At 42.2% G+C, this 21,096-nt stretch overlaps 1 protein-coding gene across 3 annotated transcripts in view; it reads right to left on the reverse strand.

The window, feature by feature from the left end:
- Nucleotides 1–3,140: 3,140 nt before the first annotated feature.
- vav3 (vav guanine nucleotide exchange factor 3) overlaps nucleotides 3,141–21,096 on the reverse strand; it is a 100,267-nt gene continuing 82,311 nt past the window's right edge. The window contains exons 20-28 of one of the 3 annotated variants that reach the window (XM_032551109.1): nucleotides 19,939–20,069; nucleotides 16,896–16,961; nucleotides 15,980–16,014; nucleotides 14,951–15,067; nucleotides 13,183–13,270; nucleotides 12,792–12,921; nucleotides 6,378–6,458; nucleotides 4,783–4,934; nucleotides 3,141–3,206 (exon numbers count right to left, since the gene is read on the reverse strand). In XM_032551109.1, the coding sequence (XP_032407000.1) occupies nucleotides 3,162–3,206; nucleotides 4,783–4,934; nucleotides 6,378–6,458; nucleotides 12,792–12,921; nucleotides 13,183–13,270; nucleotides 14,951–15,067; nucleotides 15,980–16,014; nucleotides 16,896–16,961; nucleotides 19,939–20,069 (845 nt within the window). In that variant the 3' untranslated portion in view covers nucleotides 3,141–3,161. Of the gene's footprint in view, nucleotides 3,207–4,782; nucleotides 4,935–6,371; nucleotides 6,459–12,791; nucleotides 12,922–13,182; nucleotides 13,271–14,950; nucleotides 15,068–15,979; nucleotides 16,015–16,895; nucleotides 16,962–19,938; nucleotides 20,070–21,096 lie in introns of all 3 variants that reach the window. The other 2 variants (XM_032551108.1, XM_032551110.1) reach the window with 2 other exon arrangements.

Below are 21,096 nucleotides of genomic sequence, written 5' to 3' on the forward strand. Positions count from 1 at the left end.
CATCTTTGGCTTTACTGGCGTAACAAAACACACACACACACGCACACACACGACACAACTGAACGCAAACGTCCATCACGACGGACCTGAAGGTGAAAGAAATTACAGGAGTCTACATGGTCACTCTGAAGTCCTTTCTGCACATGCAGAGATCATCTCCGATAATTGGCATGAAGTTCGTTTGAGGTCAAGTTAAAGCCGGTCGACGCTTTGCGCAGAGGAACATCTCCGCGAGAGATTGGACGAGAGACGGGCGGGGAAGGAGGGGAGGGGAAAACGGAGACAGAGAGGTGACACGGAGAGACGGAGGCGGGAGCCGACGGAGAGATGAATGCGGCGGGGTCGCCGAGGTGAGGAGATGGTGTAATGATTAGATCACAGATACCCTTGAGCCTCCTACCAATCCGTCCTGCGCTCCAAAAAGGAAAAAAAAAAAAAGAGGAGAGGAAGGCCTGCAGCTTTAAATGGCCCTGCTGTCAGAGGTCAACTAGGCCGAGGAAGAGGAGGAGGAAGAGCGGGAGTGGATTACTGGAGTCTGTGATTAGAGAACCGGCTCCATTTTTTTTTTTTTTCGAAAGGAAGGTGTGATCTATCTATATAAGGAAGGTCTCCAATAGTTTTCCTGGCGATATTATTGGAGGAAGATTTTCAGGGTTAATAATCAACATAGCAGAAATTCATAAATTAAATTTTAAGTCAAAGCAGAACTATGATTTACTGAGAAATTCAAACCTTCTGGGTTTTTTTGCCTCCACAGTTTCCTCCTCCTCCTAATCATATGATGTCATCTCCAGACTTTAAGAGCTGCGCTTAGGATGCTTCCATCTGGTGGTCACTTATTAAAATTGTTGATTTGAAACCCATTTAAAAAAGAAGAAAAAGAAGAACTCATTAACGTGACTCGCTCTTGACGGAGAACAAAAAAAAAAAAAGAAAACATGATAAAAGCAGCGAGTGTCAGATGTGACAGGGTGTTATTCGTGACTTTCACACGTAATGGACCCATTAAGTCCACAAAACAGTCACAACGGAAACCATTAACCGACACTGTGGCACAATACGAATTGGCGTCGACACAATGAAAATGTGACAGTGGGGTGGATTGGGTGGGAGATGAGGAGGGAAGGAATCGCCTCGGGGCTGATTTTCGAACGTGACAGCTGCCTTGATCTCGGTTAAATTTCAATCTGAGCTCCGAAACTTCATCTTCAAACGCACTTTCCTACATCTACACGTACAGCCTCTGGTGTGGCGGGCTGCTGGAGAGGCAGAACGCAAAGATCCAAATATGTCAGGAAAAGAAGTTATAAAGCAAAGTAAAAATAATAACATTTTTTTCTTTCTTTAAATTCAACATAGTGTTCTGGTTGCCTGAACAGAAATTAGACCGACTCGTGATTGGCCGACTACCGCTTGACCTCCAGATAAGGATTGTAAATGATGTTGAAAATGGAATGAAAAGTACAAGTTTTGCTTGGAAAAGGCTTTTGTGTTGAAGATAAATTAGGACAATATAGGACAAATGTGCAAAGGTATTCACACCCATTCAACTATTCCACATGTAAATTTCAACGTGAAACTCTAAAACAGGATTTCCTCGCATCCTTAAAAAGTCTTAGTGGTAAGACTTTTAGAAATTAAGGCCTTAAAATGTTTTAAACTCATTGGAAAAATGCAAAGTTGGCAATAAAATAAAACTATTTTTAAAATTTTGTATTGTATGCAGTTTATTTTTTGTCTGACTTTTCAGCTTGAGCCGCACTCAGACGTCTTCATTGGGTTCTGTGACTCCAAGCGGTTGAGTCACAGAACCCAACCGCTAACTAGCTGCTAATTTGCCTCAGCTAGCTAGCTAGCTTTTTTTGTGTCTATCAGGTTCGAGAGTAAATTCATCTCCAACATCCATCTTTGCCACCTTTGTTGCCCACACACGTTATGCTACATTCATTCTGTGCAAAAAAAAAAAAAAAAAGCTCGGCAGTATTACTATATAAAATATGAATACTGTAATGTAATATGATATACCGGTAATATACAAAGTAGACTTTTTTTTTTTAACATTTCTGTTAAGATACAGGTCTTAAATTTAAATTTGGTCTCCAAAAGTCTTACATGTGAGTTAGTGGAACCAACTCAAGATAAGGACCTGCAATTTTATTGAGGGATTTCAGAGTAAATGGGGCAAAACAAGTTTATTACTTTGTTTGCGATGTCTCAAAAATGTGGAGAAGTTCAAGGGGTGTGAACACCTTTGGCAGACAGCGGACAGCGAGTCAGCCGTTGCCCCTGGCGAGGACGAAGCTGAAGAAACCATTCGTAAGCGCGGGCCTTCCAGGCGGCTCGGCTGTCTCCTCCCGACAGGCCGCTAATGCCCGTAATAAGATAAACCCCCGGCGGACGGGTTCCTGTTGACAGAAGCCGCCACCGATAAGAGCAGGAGGATCGTTCACGGCCAGAACGACGAACAACACGAGAGGCCCGGCTCGTAGATAAAGCGTGAAGAAAATGGGAACAACGGCGATCAATCGCTGGCAGCTGTGTGGCGACTCTATCCGACACCGTCGCCACCACCCCCGCCTTTCCTGGAGCTCTCCGCTGGCCTCCAGAAACAGCTCGACGACGACATGATCGCAATCTGAAGGAGGAAGGAGGGAGGTGCGAATGAATCCGAGCCGTCGAGTCGTCAATAACGGCCCGAGTTTGTAGAACAAACACATGAGCAAGGTCATAACTGGCTGGAATCCATCCAGAGTGAAATCAAAGCCAAACAAAACAAAAAAGCAAAACTTCACATAGAGGGACTCCTTAGAGAGGCTGTAGTTGATGGCATCCGAGTCTTCGCTTGTGGGAGAAAGTGGGAGCTGAGACGGGCGGATGGTGGCAGGCTGGTGGGGAAGAAACGAAGTGACGGATGAACGATTGGAGACGGGGAGCGTCAGCCGAGCTCGTTTCCCCTCGACGGTCAGGCTGCTCCGCCGCACCGAGTCAAGCAGAAATGATGGGGCTTGTTTGCGTCCGCGGCCCACTGTAGCCCTTTCTCTCAGCCGAAGGCTGCTGGGGCGGTTTGAGGCAGCAGGGCGTCGTGCAGGAGAATCGAGCGACCGCGCCGCTCAGTCTTCTCTTTCTCTTTTTCCTTTTTCCAATCCGGCTCGTCGGTCGGCTCACTCCTCGCCCTCCTCCACGTACGTAGACGGAAACCAACCGACCTGAGGGAGAAAGGGAGGAGAATAAGTGACGGATTGAGAACCCTCTTCCTTTCATTCAGCTTTTAACACGAGCCAACAGGCTCCGCGCCGGTGTTTTAAATTAAAACTCGAACCCGGCAGTAGAGAAGGTGAAGCTGCTTAAGCCGCAGATAAATCAGAACCGCAAAAATCCAAAGATCAAAAGTCGATTTTGCAGAGCGAGATTGGCCATGCAGCCACTGACAAAGATACGGAATATCATTCGGAAAATTGCTTTCCTACGACGGCGCTAAGATGAGAAGCTACAATTTCATTCTGAGATCCTGTCATTTTTTTCCCCCTCTCTCTTTTCTTGCTGTGAAACTGCTGGCGAGCTTCCTTGGCTGCTGCGTGAGCTAAAAAGGTAACATGGTTATTTCATGAATCATCATTTCTAACAATGATTCATAAAATACTGTACATACAGTTGCTTCCAAAAGTATTCATTTTTCTCACATTTAATATGTCACAACTATAAACTCTCATGCATTTTACAGAATTTTTTTTTTTTGAGACAACGTAGAGCTGTAACGATAATAAATGTGAAAATCAACAACGGGTTTAAATACTTTGGGTTTTGGAAGAATGCACCTTAAATATCGTGTTAACTCTTCAAAAGTCTAATATGATCAACTATTAGATCTTAAAAATAAAAAAAAGCAATTTATGACTTTTTGTTTAAAAGCTCAATATATCTATATTCTATGAGCTTCTCAAGTCTAAATTATTGCATTTACAGCAAGCTCTGCCTTAGTAATGTGAAATTTATTACATCTCATATGCTGCACTATAAAAAAGTAGAGATTTCAGAAGGGCACTCTTTTGTCCAGAAGAAAAAGGGGAGGTGCTCTAGCACCACCTAGTGTCTATCTGTGCCTACAGTTGACACTGTTGAGTAAAAACAACTAATTATCAACATGTTGTTTTGATCACATTTTAATCTGTCTTATAATTTACAGAAAAGCTTCTAAAATAGAGAGATGCATCTGTTTGTCGCAGCGAGTTCCACCAGCTGGTTTCCACTGCCTTTACTGGGACAAACGGCTCTCTTTAGGTTCCCTTCACCGTAAACACTCGACATCTGGCTGAGCGGAGGATTGAAACGCAAACACAGCAACACTTCTAGACTCGCCGAGCTGAAATGCAGAGAGAGTCGGCACACATTGTTGTTTCTGCATCCTGACCCTGACGTCTCTCGGTAATGTGTGTGGAGAGCTCTGCCGGGATTGGCTTTTACGGATTTAAGCGTAAACAACAACACACTAAAGAATGAGCCGTGAAAAGTGGATGGAAATGTTTTCTGGGTCCTCGCAGAGAAAAATATTCACCAAAATATCTTCTCAAATCAATGCTAGAGTAAAGAGTTCATTAACAGGGAACTCGACAGTGAATTTTAGAAACATTTAAACTTCATTACGGACTCCAATTTAAAGCCACAGTGTTAGCATTTGGGGCTGGATCCAGAAAAAAAAACAAAAAAAAAACAGCACGAACGCTCACGCAGTCCAACTTTCTTCTCCTCTGGTTTATCAATCAGCGTTGCCGGGGCGACACTCACCCGGCCGTTGACCTCGCCCCGCCACCAGCCGTTGGCTCCGGACTTGGTGTAGATCTTCACCACGTCGCCCTCCTGCAGCGACAGCTCCCGGGTGTCTCTGGAGCTGAAGTCGTACCGCGCTATGGCCACGCCGATCACTTTGGGCGTCAGCACTTGGGGCGAAAAACAGAAAGAAATGAAAAAAAAACAAAACAAACAACCACATTTTAGAACAGACGTTCAAACGTGCTGACATCTCCACAACAGGTATGAACAAACACGTACAGGCAGTCTGACTGATGTAGACGCAAAAGTGGAGACAAGCTTAAGATAAATTCAAAGAACTGAAAAGATTCAAGAAAAACATTTTCCCCCTTTACTGCCCCACCCCTGGGAAACGTGTTAATTGCTTTAAAATAAGTATTTTTCATTAATATTTTTGTTGCAGCAGAGGAACATCTCATGAAAATAGAGGGAACAATCCAAGTACATTTGTGAATAAAAGAGCCAATCAAATGAAACAACTTTTGACACAATTAATGAAGATCACAGAAGCATTTCTATAATTTATAATGAAAAAGAAATTAAAGGTGCCATATGGTAGAACAAGCTTTAGGTGATCAGACACATTTATTTAGAATTACTTTTAGCACAACTTTTAGCATTTTGCCATTTTTATGCTTCTACTAATATTTCACTTTTAATCCCTGACTCAACGGAAAGCACTTTGCTGCTGTACTCACTGTTGTACAGCGCTACATGAAGAAAATTTGACTGACTCAATAAATACATTTGATCAGTATTTAGTTCTTTATAATAATCTTAGACATTGTTACTAGATACATACCAATACTTGGTATAGGACTTGAAAACCTCCTTTAGAAAACACTATCTTGAGTTCTAATTAGTCTTCACAGACAAAGACCAGCTCCGGTGTTTTGACGTAGGGGTGGGTGCGTGTGTGTGTGTGTGTGTGAGAGAGAGAGAGAGAATAGATGTCTCCTGTTGAGGGGAAAACAGTGCGAGACACATGTGGAGCAGGTGGAGCTAGATACCAAAGCTGCCGCCTCTCCTCTTGTCCAGACCGCGCGCTCTGCGCTCCGCCCGGGCTAAGCTGACAGGTTGAAATGGAATGTCAGACCTCTACAACCTGGCCGTGGGGATAGAATATCTAATATAGAGAAGCTCTGTGAACTTGGACACTTCCACCTTTTCTTTGACGGACGGACCCACAGGCGCGCACACACACTCACACACAGCTACATAAAAGCTAAATAAATAAATAAAAAAAATGCCTCACATGCCAGGTCTTTTTCCTTTTTTTATTTTTCTTTTTCCAAAAGCAATATAACGTGCAAAAACAAAGCACACGAACCTCACATACTGTACATGCAGTAGTCAAACGAACACGTAGGATGACGGGTGCGCACGCACGACGGCGCGAGCGTCCCAGCGGTGCAACGGGAGGCCAGATGAAAGGGTGCAAAAGCCGAGGTTCGTGCGATGATGCGAAGGCGCCGGGCTGCGGGACAGCATGCTAAGCAGCCTTTGGCGGCGTTGAGAGGAGCGGAGAAGAGAGAGGGAGAGAGAGAAATGGAGTGAAGCTGTACCTGTACCTGACCAGAAGGGAGCAGAGGAAGGAGGCACAAAGCTGTAGCCGGCAGGAGTTACGAGAGAGAGGCCGCAGAGCAATGGAGCTATGGCGGGGCGGGGCCAGGCAGGAGGTGGGGAGGGGTGGGGGGTCGCAGAGATGCAGGGGAAAGGGGGGGAGGTGAAGGGGTGGCAGAAAGAAAGAGAAGCAAAGGAGATAAATGAAACATGTTTTCAAAACACTCCAAACCTGGATTTTTCTATTTCAAATGCATGTTTGGTAGAAACTAGTGCATGCCCTTCACAGTATTTACTCTCTTTTTAACCCCGTGCACAGACTTTAGCCAGTCATCGACTGTTCAACTCAGATATTGGGAACCCAAATGCTTAACGTTGCACTGCTCTGTACATGTGCTCGTGATTTCTCGTCGTTTTGCCTGATTTCAGCCCTTAAACACATGAAGCGGAGCGAAGTCAAACTGTACAGAACGCCCACCAGAAGACATCCAGGAGGTGTTATAATTGAAAAACTTGAGGAAAAAATAGTGCAGGTAGGTGTAGCTCCCAAATACACAGATCCAGAACATTGAGGGCTGAAGGGGTAAAATGAAGTTCAAAGGCTGATCCCCGCTGAGCTCTTGTTGCTGCAGTTCATCCGGCTTTTATACCCGATTTATTGTACAATGCCCGGCAATCTGTGGGCCCGTTTCTCTTTTAAAGGTCACGAGAGCCATTGTTAGACTATAATCTTTTTTGAAATGCCACAAGATTACAAAATATCGAACTTGGACTTGGAAGTCAGTTAAAAATGTTCAATCGGACCAATTTTAAGTCAAAGAAATACACACGTATCTTCATTAGGAACAGCGTTTCTCATTTAAATCTAAGAACTTTAACGGATTTGTGATTAAAGTACTACACAGTTGGTGAAAAACAAAAACTTGATAAAAAACTTGCTTTTTCACCTGTAGTAATTTCAAGACAGTTACAGACAAACTCGTTAAATATAATTTCCATTGACAAAGGAGCTGATGGAGAGCAGTGTACATACAGGCAACCAGTTTCAGGAGCAGCAACTTTATTGTCTTCCTGCATCATGGGGTTAGTAGTTTTGTTACAGCAGCTCAATTTTCTCTGGCAGGAAAACTAATTACAAACCACATGGACTTTCTGATCATTTGGGCTGGGATTTTAACATAATAATTACAAATTATTATTATTTTACATACAAAAGACCTGAGCCAGAACTTTTGCACCGTATTTCTGGTACGCCCTTGAATCTGACGCACAAGCGACATCTGCTTCTCTTGACCCATTCTGGGTTGATTTTTTTTCCTTCGATAAATGTACTGATGAGATGCCGGAAAAGACGATTGTTGTCTGCAAGTTGTTCCAAAAGGAAGTTGGCCAATCACAGAAGTTATTCGAGACTAAAATACAATCTCAAAACCAAATATTTAACAGCGGTACAGACGTCTCCCATGCTAATGTCCACAGAAGTTACATAAACAATCAGGTGTTCATTAAACACTTCAAGGCTAAATGGGTATAAAACGTCTCTGACCCAATCTGATGCCTGTATAACCTTAAAAAAGCAAATTAAAAGCAGATAATGTCTTTGTTGCTGAGGTCATATGTCTATTTATTCAATAATTTAGCAGCAAAATAGAAACATCAGACTACTGGTCACTAATGATGAAACGACACAAACCCAAAGCAGCTCAGCACCACAGATATAGCGACTGGATCATTTGATCAACTTCAACTGAGAGCCTGGAGCAACGAGCAACTGCAGAAGGTAGGTTTATTGTTGACGCGTTGAACCAGGTGGAGACGCAGTGACACGCTTGCAATTTGGCTTGTCAAAGTTAAATGCAAGAGTGAAAATAAAGCCGGTCATGTAGCATAAGATTTTATTCCATATTTTACACCTATTACATCACTAAAATCAGTCGGTCTTGTAAAGTTTTTAGCAATCATGAGGTCCACCGCCCTCCCACAAACCCCTGGGAGTTCTGCCCCTGTACCTATATAAAGGCTATATAGGCTTTAGCTATATAGCCAAAGGCTATATAGCAGACTGGCAGAGCTTTATCTACGTAAAACTGTAATTCCCACTGCGGCAGATAAATGCCCCAACTTTGTGAAAAATGTTCCACTTTGAACAATGCAATAGGCGAGTTAACCGGCCCAAGTTATTGATATGCTGTAAGGAGAGCAGGGCTCTAGTGGTTTTTAAAATGAATTCTAATCAAGGCGCTTAGAGACAGCTCAGCAAGCGCTGATGTTTTCGGGGTGCGAGCGATATGAAGAGGGATCACACAGCCGCCGAGACGCCAGCTGAATTTCACAGGCTTTATTTTTGAACAATCTGATTTGTGTGACTGCTGAGATTCAGCACACACACACATACACACACACACACATCATTTCGTGGGAGAGAGAGAGCGAGAGAGGGAAAGTGAAGATGAGTGTAAGAATCCAATCATGAGCCAAGAGTGCCCACACAGACTGCGAGCTGAAGCCGCTCCATGGCGTCCTGTTTGTTTATGTTCTAAGTTAACACTGACGGTGTCGCGTTATCAATCAGCTGTCACTCGCCGAAAGCCGTCCAAAGAGCGCAAGAGAAAGCGCGAGCGTTAATTAGGAAGTACTCCAGCGGCGCTCTGGGAATGACGGCAATCATAAACAGAAGTCATTTAAATGTGAAAGAGAGGAAATGAATCCTGCGCTGCAGGAGTGGGGGAGGGAGGGTGGAGGGGGGGCGGCCTGCCTTGTAAAGACGGAGGACTTTGGCAAAACAAAACAAAACCCATTTGGACCGGAGCGGCCTCCACTTGAAGCTTTGAAGCCGAGATTGAACCGCGGGAACGGAGAAACCCAGCAGCCGCGCGCAATCTGTTCGCATTTCCGACGCACCCCTGAACGCGACCGGCGGCGAGCGCGCAGCGGCACGCGGGCTTTCAGATGGGATCTTATTTACGGCTCGTCGTGATGTCAGATTTTTCATTACCCACTGATGGGCAGCTCACACAACGGGTTTGATGATGGCGTTTCTCAGATTGCGCGACATGAACATGGAAACAGCAGGCTTTGATAAGGCAAGCTGCTTCCTGCTCGTCGGTTAACTGGTAGCAATTCTTCCTTTTTTCCGACCCAGAAAACATTCATCCAAGCTAATGAGACAGAAAATAAAAGTGACTGACACGGAAAAGCGTCCCGAAAACGTCGCTCCTTGCGTGTCCGCGCCACGAGAACCTCCTTTTTTATTTCGTCTGATAATCACTCCTGAGGTGAAAGTCTGAGAATGCATTCGCCTCTAAACAGGATCTCATTAAAATGCTGCGTTCACGCTCACACGCCAGCTACACCTGTTAACTTCCACATCGGCGACGGTGTCTCCTTTCATTCAGCTCGGGATAAATAAAAGCTTGCTGCTTAGAGAAAATCGGGGTTAGCCGCAGTAATGACACAGACTCAGGGTTGCGGCGGCTGAATGCATAAATAATCAACAGCGTTTTTTTTTTTTATGTTGTGCGTTTGGTACAGTTTGACGCGTCTGAAGTGCTCGCTTTTGTTCGGGGGGTGATGCTGGGTTCGTTCGCGAAAGGAACAAGCGTTTCTTTCTTGTGAAGGTGGAAAGGAAAAGAAAAAAAAAGAAATCCACCTCCTTAAATCATCAGCTCAGCCGCTGACAGACGGAACACAACAACCTTCAGTGATGCCGACAGTCTCTGGGCTGCTTGACGGAGTAAAACTGTTTGTAGAAACATCAGATGGTTCATGAACTTTACAAACACCCCTGTCTGTGCTTTATAGAGAGTCGTGCAACAAAAAACAATATCCAGGAGCTCAGAGCTTATTCACATTGTGTTACTTTGCGACATTCAAACACTTCACTGTACTTTAACAGGATTTTATGCCACAGATCAGCAGAACGTAGTGAATGATTCCGCTATGCTAGTGGTGAAGTGGACAGTTGCAACTAAATATATATTTTAAAGAAAGAGTGGTGTCTACTGGTGCTCAGCTCACTTTAGATGGATGCCCGCTAAATAAAAATCCAGTGCACCCACTAAAGGGGTGAAGGTTTTACGGTGCATTCACACCAGCCATGTTTGGTCCAGTTTATTCGAACTCTGGTTCGTTTGTTTAGAAAGTCCAGTTCGTTTGAAGAGGTGTGAATTCAATGGAACTCTGAAGTCAACTCAGGTCTACCTAAAAACCTAAGTCTCAGTTCGGTTGAAGTGAACTCTGGTGCGGTTCGAATGCATATATGATATATGAAAGCCGAGTCACTCCAAAAGTCACTGTAGCGCCGGGCATTCTGGGTAAATATGAGCACAATGTGCATGCGTGTCTTGCGCAAGGGGCAGAAATGGTTCGCAGTCTTTTGCTGAACACAAAAGAGAAATCTTACAATTGTTAATGTCTGATGCCACTGTGTTTTGTGAAGAAGTTATGTGCAGTGTCTTCTTCTGTGGTTTTCTTGTCTCTTCAGTGGTTCTTGGTGTAGTGCCCCCACAGGCACTGGGGTGAACAGGTATTTCAATTAGTTTGGATCATTTGAAACGGTGTGACAGCCAACCGCAGCAGCTGAAAACGTAGCAAACGTTGCAGTTGAACTGGGACTCCTGCACTTTCAGATGTGAAAACATCCTTAGTTTATGGCTGATTAAAGCCGGGAGAGACTTAGCCCAACAGAGGGGCTATATACAAATATGCACCGCTCTATGCTGTGTTGGTCTATCACATCAAATACTAATAAAATACATTGAAGTCTGTGGCTGTAATGTGAAAAAGTTCAAGGGGTATAAATATCACTGCAATGTACCATCAAGACATGCTTCCAATCCAAAAGACTAAACAATATGATAGATTTAAGTAGTTGCACATATCAAATGACAGAACGTTGGATTAGATATTTGCACTTCAAGTCCGCTTATGAATGTTAATTTATTGAGATTATCCCGCTCCCAGGAAACTAATTGATTTGATCTTCAGTAATCAGCCAGGGAGTGTTATCAAATCCAATACCATGCTCAGGGAATTCTCCCACCGCCGTCTGACAGCGAGTCAAAACCGATTAGCATCACAGGAGGCCGGGCTGCCGGTAACAGCGAATCGCTGTGCAGCTCTTAAAAAGCCGCCAAGGCGTTCCCATCTGAATGAAGGCAGCGTTTAGGAGGCAGCGCTATCTGCAGACAGCCTATCGCGTGGGTAAGTGTTTTAACTTCTTTTTTCCCCCCCCTTCGTCACCTGGCTTTGGTGCAAGGCGATTAAAGGCGTCCTTGGTATTTATTCTTTCTCACAAGAAAATATATGAATCTAAACATAACAGGGTTTGTTCCATTTTTAACGAGAATCAGGATAAAGCATCAAGTGAAATAATGTTTTTTGTCATTTTCTAACCATAATTTATGAAGACAAACCTATACATGAACCACATTTTTTAGGTATATCAGGGCCAGCTGTCATTCAGTTGTGTATAATTCCTAAGCCAAACTAAAGAAAATAGAACAGCATAGAATGCTTTAGTTGTGGTTTATATTCAAGCGAAGCAGCAGTCATCGGTCTCTTTTCACATTGATAATTAGCATCCGTCAACCCAAGCTGTGTAGTAACCAGCTACATTTAATCAACTGCATTTACTTAAGTAACATTTTTGAGAAAAAAAACATTTTGTTGAGTTGAGTAATTTTATTGTGAAGTATCGCTACTCTTGGTTAAGTAATATTCCTGTAGCTTCTGGCCACTGTGGGAAATGAAGACCAACCTTGTTTTAACCAAACAGTCAACAGACGCACAACTGCAGTTTCTGTTAAAGTGTCATAAGTTTTACATTGAAAGAAATTGATTTGGAAAAATGTGTCTTTTTTCCTGATTTTGTTATTTTGTAACTATGATATCCATATGAATTATTTCCGTTTTGGTCTTTAAATGCCTCATATTTTGGTCCGTCTGATGATGTCAGTATTAGATATTAAATGGTTGCTGTTTTGAGTAGCCTTTTGACCAAATACTCTTGCACTCTTCTTGCTTTTTCTTGAGTAAAAATGTGCTCAAGATAGACGAGTGCAATTTTCGGGTACTCTGCCCACCTCTGCTGTCAGCACAAAAAAAACAGCCTACAAAAAAACCAGCCGGTTTGCGGCATACTATTTCTGGTATTGAGGTATTCCACTGTCTTAAAAAAAGACAAATGAAAATAAAATATAAAATAATATTCCCACACGTGAACTGTCAGTCAGCTGTGTATTATGGCTGAACTGGGATAAATATCTTAACTACTTTAGCCTCAGTGATACTAATTTGTAGCAGCTGGATCTTGTTTTTTTTAAATGACTTTCATTTTAATGTCATGATACTGTGAAACGGTGATATTAGGGTTAACTTACTGTAAAGAGTATCACATTGGATCATTTGTGTGTTGTACTCACTGTTGCTGCCTGATCGGTTGAAGCGGTGCACAGCCGCGTTCTCCGGTTCCCGGTAGGGGAACTGCAGGGTGGTGTCCAGACTCTTAAAGCCTTCTCTCAGAGAGTGGTGTTTGTAGTACTCGATCAGCTCCTTTACGCAAAAGAGGCACACGGTCACGTTTACAATCAACGTAAACAGAAGTAATATGCCATTTTACTTTTTTTGTTTTTACAGAAAACCCAGAGTCTACCATTAAAAAAAAAAAAAAAGGTCAGTTTCCACATCTCTAATTAGAGCCATCTTAGTGCATATTGTTAGACTAAAACCAGTTGTTGACACTTCATTACACGAACAGTATGGTAACGTTAATAAGAAAAAGAAAGAAAAAGTGAACAGAAGGAAAAGACTCACTAATATGCTCCTGAACTTCTTGTTCTCTGCAATGTAGTAGCAGCCCTCCTTGGTCAGGATCTTTATGTGCTTCACGTCGTTGTTGTACCTGTGGGCCATTGAATAAGTTATGAGTGTAATTTCCCTCTCTGATCACCGCCATCGATCGGTTGCCGGCCTCTGGCCCCGCGTGGAGAGCCCGGGCCATCCCTCTAATGCATCGGGGTCCCAGAAGTTTGTGACACTGTGAGAATGATGAGTGTCGGGTAAATGCTTCCCCAAGTCGCATGTTTGTGTTTCCATTAACAGTCTGGCGGAATCGAAAGCTTTGTGCGCAAATAACCGATGTCGGTCATCCACTGTGTTGCTTTGTAAGCAGCAATGTCGACGGTTTGACTTTGTCCCGCAATCTTGTTGAAAAATCCAGGTGATTTAATCGGCGGACTGTATTAGAGGTGTCCCACCACATACTGTACTCTGTTCTCTTTTATAAACAGGATTTAATCCAGCCTAATGAACTGGGCTGACGTCCAGCGTCTTGTAAACTCAGATCGACTCGCATGAGGTCTCAAAGGCAACAAGATCGGATTCTCAGCAACGTTAACCCTCAACGACAACGTTGTGCATTACAGCTGCGGAAACAGAACCAAGGTTCTACCAGAGACAACCGGTTACAACCTCAAACCTCAGTTTCTTCACCGCTTCCTGTAAGCCAATGAAGAAACATGCATCCACATTCAGGCAATAAAAACAGTTAAAGTCCGTCCAACTGACCAAATATATGGTTGGCATTTAAAGTGCGAGTGTGTGACACTTTCAAGCGGTTTTTGGTGGAGGTGTTTAGTTTCTATGCTTCTCTAATATGGAAAAAATCTTCCAGAAAACTGTTGAAACACTGATTTCCTCTAAATCAAGGCTAAAAACACACCTGTTCAAATTTGCCTTTGATTAATAACAACTGGAACATTGATCTGATGTTTTTGCTTGAGGATTTTGTAAAAGTAATGCTTATTGCTCATTTCATAATTGGTTCCTGTATGATGCTTTTATGGTGTAAAACCTGCCTTGACGCTAAAATGTGCTGTACAAATAAACCTGACTCTTTGTGATATTGCACACTCTGATGTTACGATGGCAATAAATCCAATTATAATGTGGCAAGACTTGAAGCTTTAGTTCAACCTCAAATCAAATCTGAACTATTTCTGCAAAAGTGGTGCAGATCTGCACACTGAACAAGAGTCATAGCTGGAACTGCACCAGAAGGTGGATCGACAACTCTCTAAAGACGGAGGTTCTAAGATAAAATGGGGCTGGAACATCAGTACGCTTTTAATTTAAAACCAAAGAGTCGGTTTCTGTGGCTCTTATGTCGAGTCATGATGATTGCGTTTGAGCTGAGCGAGGTGTCGACATGCTGCTCTGTGGTTAACCGCAGGCTTGGCCTGGAGAACGGCGATCGCCACATCTCCCTTCGGACAAGGTGCAAATTAGTCTGTCAAGTTCTGCGGCGTGGATGAAAGCTACAGCTGGTCAATGCTGTGGTTTGGCTAAATAAAAATAACAGTGCAGCCACGGAGATGCGGAAAACCTGTCAACTAACAGCGGGTAAAAGAAAAAAAAAGACAATAATCATCTTAGTCTTTGGAAAGACAGGCTGGCTAATCTGAACATCAGCAGCGTTCCAGATAACTCAGGGAAACGCAACAGAGACTAAACAGCAGCGAACTCTCAAGCAAATCTCCAGTTCATGCGGAATGTTTTAAGTATGATCTGATTGCAGACTTACTTTATGCTGATGGCGTACTCTGTGAACTCTTTGCTGCGATGGCGGACCAGATAGGTGCTGTTGACCCTGTTGATGAGTTCTGCTTCTGCCTGAAATCTCTCTATTGGACCTGCAAACCTACAGCAGTAAAACAGAAAAAAAAAAGTCTTTAATCATTTACCTTTAGCTCAATTGAGCTTTTGGCTGTCATCTAACATTCAATGCCTTGTAAAAAGTATTCCTATTGTTTTTACCTTTTTACATTTAGTCATGTTGCGACGACAGGCTAGTGTTGGTCGTTCAGGATTTAAGTACCAGCTTTGCACATTAGGTGTTTGGCAAAATAGCTCAAGATTAGTCCGACTGAAAGTCGGGGAGAAAAAGTCCAACTAGAAGTTGTAATAGTGTTTTGAAGTCATAATTACAAGAACAAGAGTCATAATTTCATATTCTTAAGTCATCACTATGAGTTTTCAAGTCATAATTAGCAGAATAAACATCATAATTATGAGATTTAAAGTTATAAATACAAGAAGAAAAGTCGTAGTTATAAGTTGAAGTCCAATGCAAGTCTTTAAGTCATAAATAAGTAAAAGTCTGAATTACGGGTTTGAAAAGTTGTCTCTTTCCGACAAATGAACCGGTTTTTACCTAAACCATTCAATTGTGGCACTAACTGTGTGTTTTCTGTTGTAAACTCATCCTTCCATAAAAAGTACCTGTCCTGTCTACAGATTCTCCCATCCACAATGCAAATGCATGCCACACTTTTCAGATTTTTACTTAAAAGAAAAAGGCTCTACTTCATTACAACACGTAATGCAAAGCCTTTCTAAAATGTGCTGAAGTTTGTTCATGTAACATAACCGAAAAAGTTCAATAGTTTTGAAACCGCATATCATGGCTGGCAAATTCGCAAAAGCCAAAGGTATCCCTTACACATCTGCATGATGTAACGATTTTGTTCTCAGTCGCATAATGTAGGAATAAAGGCTTTTACATTTGAGCCTTCTAACAAACCCAAAGGACGGCAGCTGTTTGTGAACTCACCATAGCTGTGAGGAGTAATCGACAGGCTTCGGTACCTGCAGCAAGAGGGGAAAAAGCAGAGACGTGAGTCTGTGGCAGGTCAACACACACATGCACGCGCGCGCGCACACACCCCTTAGCTCCCATAAAACGACATAACTTCAGTTCTGTTTCCAAGTTGACATGGTGCTGCTCCACAAGCAAAACTGCTCAATGCTCTCCTTATCTTTACGGCACCGAGATACGGCGATAAAACGGCTATCTGCAGCGGACCTCATGTTTCTGATGCAGCCTGAACTTGAGCAAATGGAAAGCAACAGTCCGTGTGTGGCGTACACAAAACAAGCAGCTGCAAAGAAAGATATAAATCTGAGATTCACCAAAACGGTGTCTGCAAAAACTTTGGTTTTTACAGCAATGTGAAAAAATGAAGACACTTCTCATACATTTGTTTGTTTATTAAGAAAAATTCACAAATTGATATCTACTCTTATGTTTTTTCTCTTCCGGAAAGAAAGTGATTTATTTAATTAACCCGGTTTGCCCTCTCAAAAGGCCAATAAGCATAAAATGTTGTACCAAACATTCCACACTGGAACTAGAAGACATTTTAAATATCCCAAATAAAACAATAAACAAAACCAAAAATAAAATGGATTATGCTGTCTCTCTAAACAAAGTTTCCCTTCGAAGAAATGGAAACTATCATTTTAATTTATCATTAGATTAATTACTTGTCGTGACAGGACTAGTCGACGCTTGTAGGGTTTTCCCAATTGCTTCACATGACTGTATTTCATCACATAACATGTCAAACATGCTAATCGTCCTTAAAACAGAAAAACCCAGTGGCCATCCCTCCCAGCAGTCCCTGGGAGGATTGCGGCCCGCTATGTGAATCGCGTCTGGCAGGACTGGAAGTAAAAGCTTTGCTTACACACGGACACGGCCGCACGGCGTCGCTTGGAAAGAAGCCAGCCTCTTTCGTCGACAGGATCCTGCCCTGAAAGCACGCAGAGATAATTGTGTTACATACATCTGGCTGGATCGTGTCTCCGTAACTCAAGAACAATTAGGCGACAGCGCGAATGTACAGCTGCGGTTAGATGTGGCTGAAATGACTCCTGACGGGAAAAGAGGAAGAGGATGAGTTTTTTTATTCTTATTTTTAATTCCTCCCTTGGTGATAAAACTCAAAAGTTCATCGCCATGACATGTGCACAACGTAGAGACTTGTCTGTTGTAGCAGCTACATGCAGGTTTCTGCTCCCTCTGACAGACACAGACACTGTGAGTTGGTTCGATTTGACTTTGATTAACTGATAAGTATTTATAGATAATGGAAATTGCAGTCACAGAAATTACATTCAGTGTCAGAACTTTACATGCAGTCAAAATGGTATTTTTCCAACCGACTACTTGAATTGTTCTGACAAACAATAATGGATGCACAAGGCACAAAGCATACATTAAGCCTCAGTTATATTTGTTTAGAACAGCAAATTAAACCTTCAAAAAGCTACATTTCTTTAAGGTCCTGGAATATTTCTGACTGAATTTTTGGCCACTTGTCTTGGCAGAGCTCATTTAGATAAGCCGGTTTCATGTCATGGACTTTGTTTTTAGGTAAAGTCTGCTACTTTTTAATTGAATTGAAGTCACTGAAGCCTAATGATGAGCCACTTTATCCCTTTCAAAACCAGCTTAAAGCCTTTTTGGGATTATTGTCCAGATAGAACACCAAAGTTTTAAATAAAGATGTCAGACTCACGTGAAAGGAAATTCATAAACAACCCAGAGATCTGCCAAGTGAGAAACAAGTGAGTGAAATAATAATAACTTCCTCAAAAATTCTTCAACTTTGCCACGTTTCAACATCGCTTAGACACAAATAAGGCTATCAACAAATCAATGATGGCAAAGAGATATCAAAAAGTGAAAAATTGACTTTTATCCAATAATTTAAAACAGCTGCACCCATTTCGTATTCTTTCTTCTTAGAAAAAAGAAAACATATCCCTAAGTGTGTGGAAATGTACAAATTTTCTGTTTCACTGGATCACTGAAACTGCATCCCAAGCAGGACCAGGCCACTGTGGCCTGAAACTATTCATGCACACTACTGAATAAAACCTAAACATATGCTTTAGAGGCCTTCCTTCCAGGAGTTCAGGAACGTTAAAGAGTTTTTCTTTTCCTTTTGGAGACACACAAGCATGTGATCTTTGTCCTTTGCATATATTGTCCACACATCAGGTTTCTTTGAATATAAAGAGAGCCTTAGTGTGCTTTTCTGTAAAAGCTGCAAAGCAATAAGGAGTTTGGCAGCTGGAGCAGCAGCACATTCGAGACTTCTTTTCCTAACTAGATTTAGACGTTTTAGGGATTTCTAGGTTTAGATAAGAAGCCAGAGGCAGCTTATATTTTGCACTCCAGGAACAAGTGGGGGTTTTTTTAAGGGACATTACCAGAAACATGCATGCTAACCCCATTTGGTTGCCCTCCTTTTCCTATCTGTGCAACCTCAGGACATCTTATCAGCACAGCGGGAAACTCTGCCGCCTCTCTGCGTGCTCGCTCTGATAATGATTTCAGTCACGACTGTCAAAACAAACTCATAATTGCTGCTGAATAAAATCTAATTACACAAACCCTGGAAACAAAAACAGCCAAAGTTTTTCCACACAATTAACTGATTTGTATTTTTTTATTTGTTTGTTTTTGCAAAATGTAGTGAGATTTGCCAAGACTTCACAATGTGATGCAATCCTAACCCAGGCCTAAAAAGCTACATTTTTCAGCCATCATGTGGTTATGACTCTGCCTGACTTCCACGCGGGTCGGCGACTGCTGCGCCGGAAAATTCCCAGGAAGGAGCTTATCTTGCCAGATCTAGAAAAGTTCAAACCTGATTCGCCTCCGCCTAGCAGTAAGTGTGTGCAATAAACAAACATATCCAGCGTCTGGGAATCCGACTTCCTGCTGAGAAGTGTAGTGCATTGTTTTTAATTGTCTGCTGGGGCAACAACTGTGCCTTGGAAATTCATTTGTATTTGCTGCTTGTTAGCAGAAAGTGTCAAAGTGCTAGCGAGTCTCGTCAGAGAGAAGAAGCGGAGCGATTCGCTCGGAGACGTCGTCACTTTTGTGAAAGGCTGAATTTATTTCAGGCCAAGAGAACGTCTCTTTAACAGATTGAATATGTCAGGCTGGTTTCACCAACTCAAATTTAAGACTTTTTAAGATATTTTTTAATACCATTATCAATGGAGTTTAAGACCTGTATTCCACACACACACACACACACACACACACACACACACACACACACACACACAAAAAACATTGCCAATAAATAAATTGTATGGGTTGGCAACAAAAGTGATCCAATGACAAAGACGTATGTCGTCCATCCAACTATCGATAAATATGCATGTAAAAAAGCTAGCCAGCAAGAGCATGTTAGCAGCTAGTTTTAGCTATGTAGTCTGTAAATCACTCAGAACATTTTCTTTTCTACACTTGAACAGTATTTTCTTTGCACTCATTATTATACCATTGGTAGACAAATTCTATGTTTGTATAACTGATGAAAACAAACAAAAAAATTATTTAAAAACAAAAAATTAGCAGCTAGCTATAGCCGCAACCACCGTATATCACAGAATGCAGTGAAGATGGCAGGACTCAAACCTTCGCGTACCAGTAAAGTCCAGCCAGGGAAAAAAAATAAACTACCGGTACATAGAATATGCGAGATTAAATACTCCTGTCACAGCACAATTTGTAAGGCTTTCAATTTTAAACATATATGAGTTTAAGACTTTTTAAAGATGTTTGGACACCCTGGATGTAAAACGCTGACAATTAAACTCAAACTTCGCAGAAGAGTAAACACTATGCATTTTCAAATGAATTAGTATCTGGGGATGGTTCTGACAGTGGATAAAATGAGCAATCAGGACATGAGAGAGATATCTGACCTGCCACCACGGGCTGTGCAGGTCGGCGCATATTAACTCGATGATGTCTCCGGTCTGGATGGTGAGTGCCGGACCAGAGGCAGGACTCGGCACGCCAAAGTAGTTCCTGATGACCAGCATCTTGGGAAGACCTGCAAGATGAAGACGATTAGCCGCTGTGTGGGATTAGTGAGTAGCAAGAGAAACACAAGGGCTTTGTTAAGTTTGACGCATGTAGATGGAAGAAACGGGCCTCGTTGGCTAATATTGCTTGAATAATACTTATAAAAACACTTTTGCTCATATTTTTCTTTTCTTAACAGAAAAATTGCTGGTGCTGACAGTTTAATACTCTACACAAAGTTTATAGGTGAGCCCAAGCAGTCAATTAATTATAAGCTAAGTTATTCATAAATCTCCTCGGTTGGAGGAGCCACTTCAAGCATTCGGCATGCTGAGGTGAGTAAAGATTTATCGGTGCAAAGCATGAGATTAAGAAATGTAATTGCGCTATTCGCACCGTAAGACAGGTGACCAAAACAAGTCAATTAATTGAATTGAAATGTTGGTAAGTTAAGATGTAGTATTTAGGGTATGGCCAGTGTCTCACATGACCAGCCTTAATGGCCAAATTAGTGACTCCACCAGTGAGATTGTTCTGAGTACAACGTATTAAGCCTGATGTTTCCAATCCATGCTCAAAACAGACACGTTTTAGAAAAGCAAAACATCTGTAAAAAACGAGAAGTCCAGTTGCTTTCTGTTTAAGCACTAAATAACCGTGAAATTTTCAATATGTTTTAATATTGTGTGGCAAAAAAGGGGATTTTGAAACGTAACTCCACATATTTTTGTACCCCATCGAAACTACGAGATAAACTACTTGTTTATTTTTATTGTTTGACAATCTCCTCAGATTTACTCTGCGTAGCCCTGACATATTTGCATACATATTATCTCCAGATAATTTTATTTGGGTTACATGAGCTTTCTGTGCTACTTATTGCTTATTCTCCCCCCCCCCCCCACCCCTCATTTCATTATGCCAACTAAAATAAGCTAATCTAAGGCGGTGTGGCGGCGATATCGGGGTATGTTTGCTTTGTTGAAATCTTCGTGGTTTTCGAGGTGGATGTAAACGACGGAAAGAAAGAGCGAGTGCACCCTATGCACAGACGC

This window comes from Xiphophorus hellerii, chromosome 21 (genome assembly GCF_003331165.1).
Source record: "Xiphophorus hellerii strain 12219 chromosome 21, Xiphophorus_hellerii-4.1, whole genome shotgun sequence".
NCBI lineage: Eukaryota > Metazoa > Chordata > Actinopteri > Cyprinodontiformes > Poeciliidae > Xiphophorus > Xiphophorus hellerii.